Source organism: Entelurus aequoreus, linkage group LG23 (genome assembly GCF_033978785.1).
Source record: "Entelurus aequoreus isolate RoL-2023_Sb linkage group LG23, RoL_Eaeq_v1.1, whole genome shotgun sequence".
Taxonomy (NCBI): domain Eukaryota; kingdom Metazoa; phylum Chordata; class Actinopteri; order Syngnathiformes; family Syngnathidae; genus Entelurus; species Entelurus aequoreus.
This window is the reverse complement of record NC_084753.1, coordinates 41,762,458-41,779,262: the sequence shown is the minus strand read 5'-3', so window position 1 is coordinate 41,779,262 and position 16,805 is coordinate 41,762,458. Positions and strand designations below refer to the sequence as shown.

The following is a 16,805-nucleotide window of genomic DNA, read 5'->3' as shown; positions in this document are numbered from 1 at the left end:
ATTGTTTGAAATTTTTTTTTTTTTTTTTTTTTTTTTTACTTTTTCTGCCATTAGACATTAGACTGTATAGTCTATCCCAGTGTTTCCTAACCAGCACCATGACTGGACTGGGGCTCGAACTTGGAACCCTCAAGTTGCTGGCACAGCCACAGTACCAACCGAGCTATACCGCCCTTAGAATTTTTTTTTAATTGTGTGTCCATCGGTTAGTATCAGTACTTTCGGAGCACATTCATCAACACCCTGATAGTAATGTCAACAACACCCTGATAGTAACGATAACGGCTTTGGTCACAATAACCGTGATGTGGAATGTTCACCTCGGTCAAGGCCAATAGACGTCACTCAAAGACGTGATAGTGAGGGACGTGGTGAGTTCTGCAACGCTGGTGGGTCGCCACGGCTGGAAAACCACCGGCTTGTCCCTGGAGAGCATCAGGAAGCCATTGGAGCTAAAACGCCCGGGAAGGCTACCGGCGTCAAGCCACACAAAAGGAGCAATGGCGGAGGAGTGGAGCCGTACAAGCAACCCCTCGCTAGATTCCTGCACTTTGGCCTGCGGGGGGGGGGAACATCTCGCCCCGTTAAAAGGAAAAGGTGTATACGGTACGGCCAAATACACGGACAACGTTGCTTACCGTGATGTTGGGCCGCCGGAGGCCCTGGGCGTCTTTAGGCGAGCACAGGAAGTGGTGGTTGGAGGGCCCCTGTTGCCGCCCGCCGCCGTCCTCCAGCCGGAAGCTGAGCAGGCAGGTGAGGCGGGTGCAGTGACCGCACCCCGCCAGCAGGGCGGCGACCGGCTGCTTGAAAACGGGCACGGCGCTGCCTCCCGGCACCGGAAGCAGCTGGGACTTGAGGGTGCAAACGGGATCCGCATCACTCCACGTGTAAACGGACACCTGGCGGACCAACACAGATTGTAAATGGAGCATGTTATAGTTTTTTTTCTCTCTCAAATTTCTCTCAAAGTCCACAAAGACATGAATGACAGAGTCTGGTGTGGGTGAACTTGACTGGCCTGCACAGAGTCCTGACCTAAACCCGATAGAACACCTTTGGGATGAATTGGAACGGAGACTGAGAGCCAGGCCTTCTCCACCAGCATCAGTGTGTGACCTCACCAATGCGGTGTGGACACAACTACCTACGCAGTGGCCTAGTGGTTAGACTGTCCGCCCTGAGATGGGTAGGTCGTGAGTTCAAACCCCGGCCGAGTCATACCAAAGACTATAAAAATGGCAGCCATTACTTCCCTGCTTGACACTCAGCATCAAGGGTTGGAATTGGGGGTTAAATCACCAAAAATGATTCCCGGGCGTGGCACCGCTGCTGCTCACTGCTCCCCTCACCTCCCAAGGGGTGATCAAGGGGATGGGTCAAATGCAAAGGACAAATTTCACCACACCTAGTGTGTGGGTGTGTGACAATCATTGGTACTTTAACTTGGGGAAGAATGGTGGAAAATTGCTGTAAACACACTCCGCAACCTTGTGGACAGCCCTCCCAGGAGAGTTGAAGCTGTAATAGCTGCAAAAGGTGGACCAAAATCATATTGAGCATGTTACGGGGTTTTTTCCTCCCAAATTTGAGTGAAAATACATGTAGTCGTCCCTTGTTTGTCGGTTTCGGGCACGGCCAGCAAAGGGAGTAGGAATCAGTAAGTAGCTAGATCAGTGGTGTCCAATCTGCCGACGTCTTCAATGTGGCCCACGAGACATCATGACTTTAGTAAGGACAACATGACTAAAATCAAGACAATGATCAGTAATTCTGCATTGAAGTCCCTACAGCACAGAATTTATTTACATGACCCAAACCGAACAACCTTCCTTAGTCATGGTGCAAAAAAAAAAAAATGCAACTAACACAAAAAGTCAACAAACATGGCCACTAGGGATGTCCGATAATGGCTTTTTGTCGATATCCGATATTGTCCAACTCTTTAATTACAGATACCGATATCAACCGATACCGATATCAACCGATATATGCAGTCGTGGAATTAACACATTATTATGCCTAATTTGGACAACCAGGTATGGTGAAGATAAGGTACTTTTTTTTTAAAAATTAGTAAAATAAGATAAATAAATTAAAAACATTTTCTTGAATAAAAAAGAAAGTACAACAATATAAAAACAGTTAGTGGAAGGAAGGAAGGAACAAAACACAATTCATCATCATGGACTTGGGTTGTCTCGATTCCAATATTTTAGTACCAAAATGTATTTTGATTAGGGATGTCCGATAATGGCTTTTTGCCGATATCCGATATTCCGATATTGTCCAACTCTTTAATTACCGATACCGATATCAACCGATATATGCAGTCGTGGAATTAACACATTATTATGCCTAATTTGGACAACCAGGTATGGTGAAGATAAGGTACTTTTTTTTTTTTAATTAGTAAAATAAGATAAATAAATTAAAAACATTTTCTTGAATAAAAAAGAAAGTACAACAATATAAAAACAGTTACATAGAAACTAGTAATGGATGAAAATGAGTAAAATTAACTGTTAAAGGTTAGTACTATTAGTGGACCAGCAGCACGCACAATCATGTGTGCTTACGGACTGTATCCCTTGCAGACTGTATTGATATATATTGATATATAATGTAGGAAGCAGAATATTAATAACAGAAAGAAACAACCCTTTTGTGTGAATGAGTGTAAATGGGGGAGGGAGGTTTTTTGGGTTGGTGCACTAATTGTAAGTGTATCTTGTGTTTTTTATGTGGATTTAATTTTAAAAAAAAAAGACGATACTGATAAAAAAACCGATACCGATAATTTCCGATATTACATTTAAACGCATTTATCGGACGTCTCTATTAATTTCCCCTCGGGGATTATTAAAGTATTTCTGATTCTGATTCTGATGTTTGGCGCATTTTAACTGCTTGATATTTCTGATTGATTACAAAACTTTAAAGGAGGTTCGTCACGGAAGTAAACAAGGTAGGAGTCGAACTTTCACATACTCTTAATATCCAATTATATTAATTATAAATCCATTATATTAATATAATATGTGCACACTGCGGCCCTCCAGTCAAAATGTTTGAGAGCGTAGAAATCTGTTAATGATCTACTAAATAAATTTGACAACTTTATGAAATAACACCCTTTACACCAGGGGTCACCAACCTTTTTGAAAGCAAGAGCTACTTCTTGGGTACTGATTAATGCGAAGGGCTACCAGTTTGATACACACTTAAATAAATTGCCAGAAATAGCCAATTTGCTCAATTTACCTTTGACGTTATTATTAATAATTAATGATATTTACACTTAATTGAACGGTTTAAAAGAGGAGAAAACATGAAAAAAATGACAATTAAATTTTGAAACAGTTTATTTTTAATTTCGACTCTTTAAAATTCAAAATTCAACCGAAAAAAAGAAAAGAAAAACTTAAAAAAAGAATTTATGGAACATCATTAGTTATTTTTCCTGATTAAGATTAATTTTAGAATTTTGATGACATGTTTTAAATAGGTTAAAATCCAATCTACACTTTGTTAGAATATATAACAAATTGGACCAAGCTATATTTCTAACAAAGACAAATCATTATTTCTTCTAGAATTTCCAGAACAAAAATTTTAAAAGAAATTCAAAAGACTTTGAAATAAAATTTAAATTTGATTCTACAGATTTTCTAGATTTGCCAGAATAATTTTTTTGAATTTTAATCATAATAAGTTTGAAGAAATATTTCACAAATATTCTTCGTCGAAAAAACAGAAGCTAAAATGAAGAATTAAATTAAAATGTATTTATTATTCTTTACAATAATTAAAAAAAAAAAATACTTGAACATTGATTTAAATTGTCAGGAAAGAAGAGGAAGGAATTTAAAAGGTAAAAAGGTATATGTGTTTAAAAATCCTAAAATCATTTTTAAGGTTGTATTTTTTCTCTAAAATTGTCTTTCTGAAAGTTATAAGAAGCAAAGTAAAAAAATTTATGAATTTAAACAAGTGAAGACCAAGTCTTTAAAATATTTTCTTGGATTTTCAAATTCTATTTGAGTTTTGTCTCTCTTAGAATTAAAAATGTCGGGCAAAGCGAGACCAGCTTGCTAGTAAATAAATACAATTTAAAAAATAGAGGCAGCTCACTGGTAAGTGCTGCTATTTGAGCTATTTTTAGAACAGGCCAGCGGGCTACTCATCTGGTCCTTACGGGCTACCTGGTGCCCGCGGGCACCGCGTTGGTGACCCCTGCTTTACACTCTATTAATCCAATATAGCAGTGCTGCCCGAGGCTGAGCCAATCAGTGGCCGCGATACTGAACAGCACCAGGGTTTACCCTTAATGTAATTGAATGTGGCGCGCCGCTACCACACCTTGAAAATAAGGGCTTTTATTTGTACTTGAAAACAAATTCAAGTAATATAATATAACACACAACGTCCGGCGCTATTTTTAACTTTTATTACCAATCCTATGATAAAAAACGTCACAATTCCAACAGGTTTTACCTCCCGTGCAAAGACTTTTGTCGTGTGAGTCCGCGCTTCCCCGCCGGACACACAACAACACTTCCTCATTCTCCGCCAATCACCTTTCAGGCACGGACGGTGTGTTTGCAAACATGGGAAAAACCGACATCCAATCCAAACCACACGGACATAAAACATTAACATTTGCTGGTCGTTACAGTATGAATTGATATACAGTATATAGCCTATTATTTGCGCACTATTGACAAGTGATGTACCGAAACCTTGACCACCGAAAAAAAAGACTTTGATCACCGAAAACCGGGCTATTAAACCGGATGTAAATATTGTCAGCATGTCTGTGATGTGGACGTTGATTTATACATATATCCCAGATATACCAGCGGACAGCCACCTACAAAATGAGCAAATATTAAAGAAAAAGTGTGACGTCATGCAGTCTTTCATCAGGGACGTCGGGGGACAGGAGTCTCTAAATACGAGTACATTCTACAATAACACCAGAAGAAGACGCTAGATTTGTGGCTGGTTGTTTTTCATTTGAAAAAGTCATTAAAAGTCTGTAAACACTTGAAAAAATCTCAACAAAGACATTGTACAAACATTGTACAAAAAGCAGAAACAATTTAAAATATGGCAACATGATAAAAAAATTAATATGTTGATAATAATTAATAAAAACAGATTTGTTTTAAATGTATACATTTTTGAGCCTTTTTAAAGATAATCATATCATCATAGCATACTATGCAAATTACTCGATGATGTCATTGTGACCACGCCCATAACCACGCCCCCACTGCCACAGGTATCTTGGGCAGTTCAGGGGAAACCCTGAGTCTGGTCAGTACTACTCTAGTATTGATATTTGCATGGTAAATGCTTAATTAAGGCCAAAAATGTGGTAGAATAGGCTTTAAAAAAAAAATTGCATTATTTGAAGTGCGACATGGCAAGGGACGACCGTATCAAACTTTCCCATTTCTTTTTTTTTCTAATAAGAAACATTAATTGCGTTATTTTTGGTGTGTATTTTGGAACATACCACGGCCCTGACTTTGATGTCTCCACTCAGATCTGACACGGCGTAGATGAGCAGCATGTCGCTATCCTCGAAGCTCACGGGCAGGACGTCGGCGAAGAAGTCCTGAGCGAAGTAATGCAGCATTTTCCACTTCCCGCCAAATTCTGCAGGAGTCACACACACAAACAGGAAGTCAGGAGTCCACACACACAAACAGGAAGTCAGGAGTCCACACACACAAACAGGAAGTCAGGAGTCACACACACACAAACAGGAAGTCAGGAGTCACAAACACAAGCAGGAAGTCAGGAGTCCACACACAAACAAGAAGTCAGGAGTCCACACACAAACAGGAAATCAGGAGTCACAAACACAAACAGGAAGTCAGGAGTCACAAACAGGAAGTCAGGAGTCCACACACACAAACAGGAAGTCAGGAGTCCACACACACAAGCAGGAAGTCAGGAGTCACAAACACAAGCAGGAAGTCAGGAGTCCACACACAAACAGGAAGTCAGGAGTCACAAACAGGAAGTCAGGAGTCACAAACACAAACAAGAAGTCAGGAGTCACAAACACAAACAGGAAGTCAGGAGTCCACACACACAAACAGGAAGTCAGGAGTCCACACACACAAACAGGAAATCAGGAGTCACACACACAAACAGGAAGTCAGGAGTCACACACACAAACATGAAGTCAGGAGTCACACACACACAAACAAGAAGTCAGGAGTCCACACACAAACAGGAAGTCAGGAGTCACAAACACAAACAGGAAGTCAGGAGTCACAAACACAAACAAGAAGTCAGGAGTCCACACACACAAACAGGATGTCAGGAGTCCACACACACAAACAGGAAGTCAGGAGTCACAAACACAAACAGGAAGTCAGGAGTCCACACACAAACAAGAAGTCAGGAGTCCACACACAAACAGGAAGTCAGGAGTCACAAACAGGAAGTCAGGAGTCACAAACACAAACAGGAACTCAGGAATCCCACACAGACAGGAAGTCAGGAGTCCCACACAAACAGGAAGTCAGGAGTGTACATACACAAACAGGAAGTCAGGAGTGCACATACACAAACAGGAAGTCAGGAGTCACACACAAACAGGAAGTCAGGAGTCCACACACAAACAGGAAGTCAGGAGTCCCACACAAACAGGAAGTCAGGAGTCCACACACAAACAGGAAGTCAGGAGTCCCACACAAACAGGAAGTCAGGAGTCCACACACCAAGAAGAAGTCAGGAGTCACACACAAACAGGAAGTCAGGGGTCCACACACAAACAGGAAGTCAGGGGTCCACACACAAACAGGAAGTCAGGAGTCCCATACAAACAAGAAGTCAGGAGTCCCACACAAACAGGAAGTCAGGAGTGCACACACAAACAAGAAGTCAGGAGTCCCACACAAACAGGAAGTCAGGAGTACCACACAAACAGGAAGTCAGGAGTGCACACACAAACAGGAAGTCAGGAGTCCACACAAACAGGAAGTCAGGAGTGCACACACAAACAGGAAGTCAGGAGTCCCACACAAACAGGAAGTCAGGAGTCACACACAAACAGGAAGTCAGGAGTACCACACAAACAGGAAGTCAGGAGTGCACACACAAACAGGAAGTCAGGAGTCCACACAAACAGGAAGTCAGGAGTCCCACACAAACAGGAAGTCAGGAGTCCACACACAAACAGGAAGTCAGGAGTCCCACACAAACAGGAAGTCAGGAGTCCACACAAACAGGAAGTCAGGAGTCCACACAAACAGGAAGTCAGGAGTCCCACACAAACAGGAAGTCAGGAGTCCACACACAAACAGGAAGTCAGGAGTCCACACACACAAACAGGAAGTCAGGAGTGCACACACAAACAGGAAGTCAGGAGTCCCACACAAACAGGAAGTCAGGAGTACCACACAAACAAGAAGTCAGGAGTGCACACACAAACAGGAATTCAGGAGTCCACACAAACAGGAAGTCAGGAGTGCTCACACAAACAGGAAGTCAGGAGTGCACACACAAACAGAAAGTCAGGAGTCCCACACAAACAGGAAGTCAGGAGTCCCACACAAACAGGAAGTCAGGAGTCACACACAAACAGGAAGTCAGGAGTCCCACACAAACAAGAAGTCAGGAGTGCACACACAAACAGGAAGTCAGGAGTCCCACAAAAACAGGAAGTCAGGAGTCCCACACAAACAGGAAGTCAGGAGTCCCACACAAACAGGAAGTCAGGAGTCCACACAAACAGGAAGTCAGGAGTCCCACACAAACAGGAAGTCAGGAGTCCCACACAAACAAGAAGTCAGGAGTGCACACACAAACAGGAAGTCAGGAGTCTCACAACAAATGCAACATAAAGCAACACTGAAGACACATTTTGAGTATTACTTCCAACTTTGCTCACCAATTGAGGACCAAGAGGGCGCCTGCCAAACATCGTTGAGCTGCCAGTAGAGGGCGCCCATGGTGTGACCTTTGCCATCAATGATCTCGCTCCGGCTTCGGCGGTAAAAGTCCGTCTGAGTCTTCACGCATTGAGCCTGCATCACCTGCATGCACAACAACATGCTTTTACCGCCACCTGCAGGACGGGGGTGACTTCCCAACCGGAGAGTTACCTGTGTCAGGTAGAGCGTGTCCTTAAACCTCCTGAGGGGATCAGTGGAGTTGGGCAGGTGGAAGTGTATGGCGGCCTGCTGCAACATCTGCTGGTTGCCATCCTGGTGGTGCTGGCGGTGCGCAGAGAAGCTGCTGCTGTAGCTCCAGTCTTCCGGAACGGAAACCTGCACCATCGCAAACACGTCACTTAAAAAAAACTGTATCATTGGTGAACTTAAGTTCAGGACTGCACCCTCAAAAGTATTGGAAAAATCGAGCTGAGTCATTTTAATAGTCTGACCATTTTAAAGCTGCCATTATGTCGCCATCTGGTGGACAACGTGAGTAATTCAGGTCAAAAGATCTTTAATAAACCTCTTAAGGCCCAAGCTGTTTGTTTACATGTTGTTTTTTTTCTCTTTGCTATTTGGGCTTTGTGGAGAATGTTAGATCAACTCGAGTAGCCGATATGAATGTATTGGTGTGGGCTGATCTCCTGAAATTTCAGTAAAACTTGATAATATTCCTATTCTGTCTTGATGGTCCTTCTTACTCAGCATATATGTCATCGAAAGAACTTGGGATTGACCAGTAACTTAGATTCCCTGGGAGGAAGAGCTGGTCGACGCAACAGCTTATTGGACCCTAATTAGAATAAAAACTAGGAATCATCTTTTGATATGATGTACTTAGTCCATAAGTACACAAACGTGTACTTCATGTTTAGTGACATGCTAATTCTTATTTTTACACTTTTTTTTCTCCCAAATTCCATTGTATGTTCTTCTGACACCACCAGATGGCAGTATAAGTGTCCACATAAGCGGCCATACGACCTCAATTCAGTAGTGTACACAATTTTGGAAATAAGAGCTAAAAGGTGCCCTAAGAGGTTTTAATTACGCTTGAATTGCATGCGCAGCATTTACTTATATGACCCAATGCAAACAACCTTCCCAAGTCATAGTGGAAAAAAAAAATGCACCCAACACAAAATGTCAAAAGACAAACAGACATAACAACCTGCTCACCAAACTTTGTGGACATTATAAATGATAAAATATGTCCGTGAACCATAAGAAATTCAACATTTAATGCAAACAACCTTCCCTAGTCATAGTGCAAAAAAATTTTTTTAAAAAAATGCACCCAACACAAAATATCAAAAGACAAACAGACATAACCTGCTCACCAAACTTTGTGGACATTATAAATGATCAAATATGTCCGTGAACCATAAGAAATTAAAAATTTAATGCAAACAACCTTCCCTAGTCATAGTGCAAAAAAAAAAAAAAAAAATGCACCCAACACAAAATGTCAAAAGACAAACACACATAACAACCTGCTCACCGAACTTTGTGGACATTATAAATGATAAAATATGTCCGTGAACCATAAGAAATTAAAATTTTTATGCAAACAACCTTCCCTAGTCATAGTGCAAAAAAAATTAAAAAAAATAAAAAATGCACCCAACACAAAATGTCAAAAGACAAACACACATAACAACCTGCTCACCGAACTTTGTGGACATTATAAATGATCAAATATGTCCGTGAACCATAAGAAATTTAAAATTTTATGCAAACAACCTTCCCTAGTCATAGTGCAAAAAAAATAAAAATAAAATGCACCCAACACAAAATGTCAAAAGACAAACAGACATAACAACCTGCTCACCGAACTTTGAGGACATTATAAATGATCAAATATGTCCGTGAACCATAAGAAATTAAAAATTTAATGCAAACAACCTTCCCTAGTCATAGTGCAAAACAAAATTTTAAAAAATGCACCCAACACAAAATATCAAAAGACAAACAGACATAACAACCTGCTCACCGAACTTTGTGGACATTATAAATGATCAAATATGTCCGTGAACCATAAGAAATTCAAAATTTAATGCAAACAACCTTCCCTAGTCATAGTGCAAAAAAAAAAAAAAAAAAAAATGCACCCAACACAAAATGTCAAAAGACAAACACACATAACAACCTGCTCACCAAACTTTGTGGACATTATAAATGATAAAATATGTCCGTGAACCATAAGAAATTAAAACTTTAATGCAAACAACCTTCCCTAGTCATAGTGCAAAAAAACACACACACAAAAAAAAGCACCCAACACAAAATATCAAAAGACAAACAGACATAACCTGCTCACCAAACTTTGTGGACATTATAAATGATCAAATATGTCCATGAACCATAAGAAATTCAAAATTTAATGCAAACAACCTTCCCTAGTCATAGTGCAAAAAAAATAAAAAATAAAAATGCACCCAACACAAAATATCAAAAGACAAACAGACATAACCTGCTCACCAAACTTTGTGGACATTATAAATGATAAAATATGTCCGTGAACCATAAGAAATTAAAAATGTAATGCAAACAACCTTCCCTAGTCATAGTGCAAAAAAATAAATAAAAATGCACCCAACACAAAATGTCAAAAGACAAACACACATAACAACCTGCTCACCGAACTTTGTGGACATTATAAATGATAAAATATGTCCGTGAACCATAAGAAATTCGAAATGTAATGCAAACAACCTTCCCTAGTCATAGTGCAAAAAAATTAAAAAAAATGCACCCAACACAAAATGTCAAAAGACAAACACACATAACAACCTGCTCACCGAACTTTGTGGACACTATAAATGATAAAATATGTCTGTGAACCATAAGAAATTAAACATTTTATGCAAACAACCTTCCCTAGTCATAGTGCAAAAATAAATAAAAAATGCACCCAACACAAAATATCAAAAGACAAACAGACATAACCTGCTCACCAAACTTTGTGGACATTATAAATGATAAAATATGTCTGTGAACCATAATAAATAAAAAATGTAATACAAACAACCTTCCCTAGTCATAGTGCAAAAAAAGAAAAAGAAAATGCACCCAACACAAAATGTCAAAAGACAAACACACATAACAACCTGCTCACCGAACTTTGTGGACACTATAAATGATAAAATATGTCCGTGAACCATAAGAAATTAAACATTTTATGCAAACAACCTTCTCTAGTCATAGTGCAAAAAAAAATAAAAAAAATGCACCCAACACAAAATGTCAAAAGACAAACACACATAACAACCTGCTCACCAAACTTTGTGGACATTATAAATGATAAAATATGTCCGTGAACCATAATAAATTAAAAAATTAATGCAAACAACCTTCCCTAGTCATAGTGAAAAATAAATAAATAAATAAATAAATGCACCCAACACAAAATATCAAAAGACAAACAGACATAACCTGCTCACCAAACTTCGTGGACATTATAAATCAGGGGTGGGCAATTAATTTTTACCGGGGGCCGCATGAGCAACCCGAGCACTGCTGGAGGGCCACACTGACAATATTTCAATTAAATTTTGCTCAAATTATTTTTGATATACCGTAAGATAGATAATAATAATAATAATATTTTCATTTAACCTAACTTATCTTTATACAAAAGCAGATGGCTTTTGATGGTTTTATTTTTAACACTTTCTTACACAACACTTCCTGATGTATATTACAATACAAAAATTTCAATTTCTGTCACTTTATCCTGCATCCTCTTTGTTGTGAACGTAGCACGCCTGTAAGGTGATTGGCGAAGAAGGAGGAAGCGTTGCTGTTGCGGAAATGAGGAGTGAGGATTGGTTTTCCTTTTGGAAAGAACGAGATAAGTTGAGCTGTGTTAGTATAGCATGCTCAATAAAAGTTTAAAAAGTGCATCAGACTTGGTGTGCACTTCTTCTGGACGCTACAATTGATGTCAGAAGTGGGATGAAATGCCTCCCAGTTCGCCTTGCCATCAAACCTGGGAGTCTTCATTGAGGGCGGAATTCCCCCCGTGGCAAGCAGCGTGGCTGCACCTGTAAACACACTCTCTCTCTCTCTCTCTCTCTCTCTCTCTCTCTCTCTTTGCGGCGAGCTCCTCACTTGGCACGTACCTCCCGATGACGTAGCACACAAACAGTGCAGTATGCGCAAAGTTTTACTTCTGCCACCAATTGTAGCGTCCAGAAGAAGTGCACATCAAGTCTGACGCTCTTTTTAAACTTTTATTGAGCAAGCTATACTAACACAGCTCAACATATCTCGTTCCTTCCACACGCACGTCTCCTCACTCCTCATTTACGCAACTCAAGAAGACAACATCTACTTCAGCAGGTCGTTACACTATATTCTTTAAACACAGCAACGTGTGTACCACAAATAAGCACACAGCTTTACCTTTACTTGTCTTGTTGAAAACACGCCATTCGTCATCAACTTTAACCGGGCATCACTTGTCGCTGTGCGCCTTCCCTCACAGGACATACGCACATATAACACTTTTCAAAATAAAAGCAGCACAGTTGTATTGCACGCACGACAAAGATGTTTTTTTAAATTTATTTTGTAATTTGAGATTGCCGCTGCGCGCACGAGGATACGTCCACACGGAAGTAATACAAATAACGCTTTTCAAAACAAAAGCAGCACCGTTGTATTGCACACTCGAAATAGATGCTTTTTAAAATTTATTTTGTAATTTATAATTGGCCTCACGCGGGCCGGACAGGGACGTACAAAGGGCCGGATGCGGCCCGCGGGCCGCACAATGCCCAGGTCTGTTATAAATGATAAAATATGTCTGTGAACCATAAGAAATAAAAAATGTAATACAAACAACCTTCCCTAGTCATAGTGCAAAAAAAAAAGAAGAAAATGCACCCAACACAAAATGTCAAAAGACAAACACACATAACAACCTGCTCACCGAACTTTGTGGACACTATAAATGATAAAATATGTCCATGAACCATAAGAAATTAAACATTTTATGCAAACAACCTTCCCTAGTCATAGTGCAAAAAAAAAAATGCACCCAACACAAAATGTCAAAAGACAAACACACAAAACCTGCTCACCAAACTTTGTGGACATTATAAATGATAAAATATGTCCGTGAACCATAATAAATTAAAAAATTAATGCAAACAACCTTCCCTAGTCATAGTGCAAAAAAAATAAATAAATAAATAAATGCACCCAACACAAAATATCAAAAGACAAACAGACATAACCTGCTCACCAAACTTTGTGGACATTATAAATGATAAAATATGTCTGTGAACCATAAGAAATAAAAAATGTAATACAAACAACCTTCCCTAGTCATAGTGCAAAAAATAAATAAAAAATGCACCCAACACAAAATGTCAAAAGACAAACACACATAACCTGCTCACCGAACTTTGTGGACACTATAAATGATAAAATATGTCCGTGAACCATAAGAAATTAAACATTTTATGCAAACAACCTTCCCTAGTCATAGTGCAAAAAATTTTTTTTAAAAAAATGCACCCAACACAAAATGTCAAAAGACAAACACACATAACCTGCTCACCAAACTTTGTGGACATTATAAATGATAAAATATGTCCGTGAACCATAAGAAATTAAAAATTTAATGCAAACAACCTTCCCTAGTCATAGTGCAAAAAAAAAAAAAAAATGCACCCAACACAAAATGTCAAAAGACAAACAGACATAACAACCTGCTCACCAAACTTTGTGGACATTATAAATGATAAAATATGTCCGTGAACCATAAGAAATTCAAAATGTAATGCAAACAACCTTCCCTAGTCATAGTGCAAAAAAAATATAAAAATGCACCCAACACAAAATGTCAAAATACAAACACACATAACAACCTGCTCACCTAACTTTGTGGACACTATAAATAATAAAATATGTCTGTGAACCATAAGAAATTAAACATTTTATGCAAACAACCTTCCCTAGTCATAGTGAAAAAAAAAAAAATGCACCCAACACAAAATATCAAAAGATAAACAGACATAACCTGCTCACCAAACTTTGTGGACATTATAAATGATAAAATATGTCTGTGAACCATAAGAAATGAAAAAATTAATACAAACAACCTTCCCTAGTCATAGTGCAAAAAAAAGAAAGAAAATGCACCCAACACAAAATGTCAAAAGACAAACACACATAACAACCTGCTCACCGAACTTTGTGGACACTATAAATGATAAAATATTTCCGTGAACCATAAGAAATTAAACATTTTATGCAAACAACCTTCCCTAGTCATAGTGCAAAAAAAAATTAAAATAAAAAAATAAATGCACCCAACACAAAATATCAAAAGACAAACAGACATAACCTGCTCACCAAACTTTGTGGACATTATAAATGATAAAATATGTCTGTGAACCATAAGAAATAAAAAATGTAATACAAACAACCTTCCCTAGTCATAGTGCAAAAAAAAATTAAAAAAAATTAACCCAACACAAAATGTCAAAAGACAAACACACATAACAACCTGCTCACCAAACTTTGTGGACATTATAAATGATAAAATATGTCCGTGAACCATAATAAATTAAACATTTTATGCAAACAACCTTCCCTAGTCATAGTGCAAAAAAAAAAATAAAAAATGCACCCAACACAAAATATCAAAAGACAAACAGACATAACCTGCTCACCAAACTTTGTGGACATTATAAATGATAAAATATGTCTGTGAACCATAAGAAATAAAAAATTTAATACAAACAACCTTCCCTAGTCATAGTGCAAAAAAAAGAAAGAAAATGCACCCAACACAAAATGTCAAAAGACAAACACACATAACAACCTGCTCACCGAACTTTGTGGACACTATAAATGATAAAATATTTCCGTGAACCATAAGAAATTAAACATTTTATGCAAACAACCTTCCCTAGTCATAGTGCAAAAAAATAAATAAATAAATAAATGCACCCAACACAAAATATCAAAAGACAAACAGACATAACCTGCTCACCAAACTTTGTGGACATTATAAATGATAAAATATGTCTGTGAACCATAAGAAATAAAAAATGTAATACAAACAACCTTCCCTAGTCATAGTGCAAAAAAAAAATTAAAAAAAATTAACCCAACACAAAATGTCAAAAGACAAACACACATAACAACCTGCTCACCAAACTTTGTGGACATTATAAATGATAAAATATGTCCGTGAACCATAATAAATTAAACATTTTATGCAAACAACCTTCCCTAGTCATAGTGCAAAAAAAAAAAAAAAAATGCACCCAACACAAAATATCAAAAGACAAACAGACATAACCTGCTCACCAAACTTTGTGGACATTATAAATGATAAAATATGTCTGTGAACCATAAGAAATAAAAAATTTAATACAAACAAGCTTCCCTAGTCATAGTGCAAAAAAAAGAAAGAAAATGCACCCAACACAAAATGTCAAAAGACAAACACACATAACAACCTGCTCACCGAACTTTGTGGACACTATAAATGATAAAATATTTCCGTGAACCATAAGAAATTAAACATTTTATGCAAACAACCTTCCCTAGTCATAGTGCAAAAAAATAAAAATAAAAAATAAATGCACCCAACACAAAATATCAAAAGACAAACAGACATAACCTGCTCACCAAACTTTGTGGACATTATAAATGATAAAATATGTCTGTGAACCATAAGAAATAAAAAATGTAATACAAACAACCTTCCCTAGTCATAGTGCAAAAAAAAATTAAAAAAAATTAACCCAACACAAAATGTCAAAAGACAAACACACATAACAACCTGCTCACCAAACTTTGTGGACATTATAAATGATAAAATATGTCCGTGAACCATAATAAATTAAACATTTTATGCAAACAACCTTCCCTAGTCATAGTGCAAAAAAAAAATAAAAATGCACCCAACACAAAATATCAAAAGACAAACAGACATAACCTGCTCACCAAACTTTGTGGACATTATAAATGATAAAATATGTCTGTGAACCATAAGAAATAAAAAATTTAATACAAACAACCTTCCCTAGTCATAGTGCAAAAAAAAAAAAATGCACCCAACACAAAATGTCAAAAGACAAACACACATAACAACCTGCTCACCGAACTTTGTGGACACTATAAATGATAAAATATGTCCGTGAACCATAAGAAATTCTAAATTTAATGCAAACAACCTTCCCTAGTCATAGTGCAAAAAAAAATAAAAAAATAAAAATAAAAAAATGCACCCAACACAAAATATCAAAAGACAAACAGACATAACAACCTGCTCACCGAACTTTGTGGACACTATAAATGATAAAACATGTCCGTGAACCATAAGAAATTAAACATTTTATGCAAACAATCTTCCCTAGTCATAGTGCAAAAAAAAAAAATGAAAAAAAAAAAATGCACCAAACACAAAATATCAAAAGATAAACAGACATAACCTGCTCACCAAACTTTGTGGACATTATAAATCAGGGGTCACCAACGTGGTGCCCGCGGGCACCAGGTAGCCCGTAAGGACCAGATGAGTAGCCCGCTGGCCTGTTCTAAAAATAGCTCAAATAGCAGCACTTACCAGTGAGCTGCCTCTATTTTTTAAATTTTATTTATTTACTAGCAAGCTGGTCTCGCTTTGCCCGACATTTTTAATTCTAAGAGAGACAAAACTCAAATAGAATTTGAAAATCCAAGAAAATATTTTAAAGACTTGGTCTTCACTTGTTTAAATAAATTCATTTATTTTTTTACTTTGCTTCTTATAACTTTCAGAAAGACAATTTTAGAGAAAAAATACAACCTTAAAAATGATTTTAGGATTTTTAAACACAT

At 37.9% G+C, this 16,805-nt stretch overlaps 1 protein-coding gene across 2 annotated transcripts in view; it reads right to left on the bottom strand.

The window, feature by feature from the left end:
• Positions 1–16,805, bottom strand: part of manba (mannosidase, beta A, lysosomal) — a 39,814-nt gene continuing 23,009 nt past the window's right edge. For both annotated transcript variants that reach the window (XM_062034469.1, XM_062034470.1), the window contains 5 exons: positions 8,127–8,291; positions 7,913–8,057; positions 5,522–5,664; positions 639–899; positions 1–556 (listed from right to left, as the gene is read on the bottom strand). In XM_062034469.1, the coding sequence (XP_061890453.1) occupies positions 326–556; positions 639–899; positions 5,522–5,664; positions 7,913–8,057; positions 8,127–8,291 (945 nt within the window). In that variant the 3' untranslated portion in view covers positions 1–325. The remainder of the gene's footprint in view (positions 557–638; positions 900–5,521; positions 5,665–7,912; positions 8,058–8,126; positions 8,292–16,805) is intronic.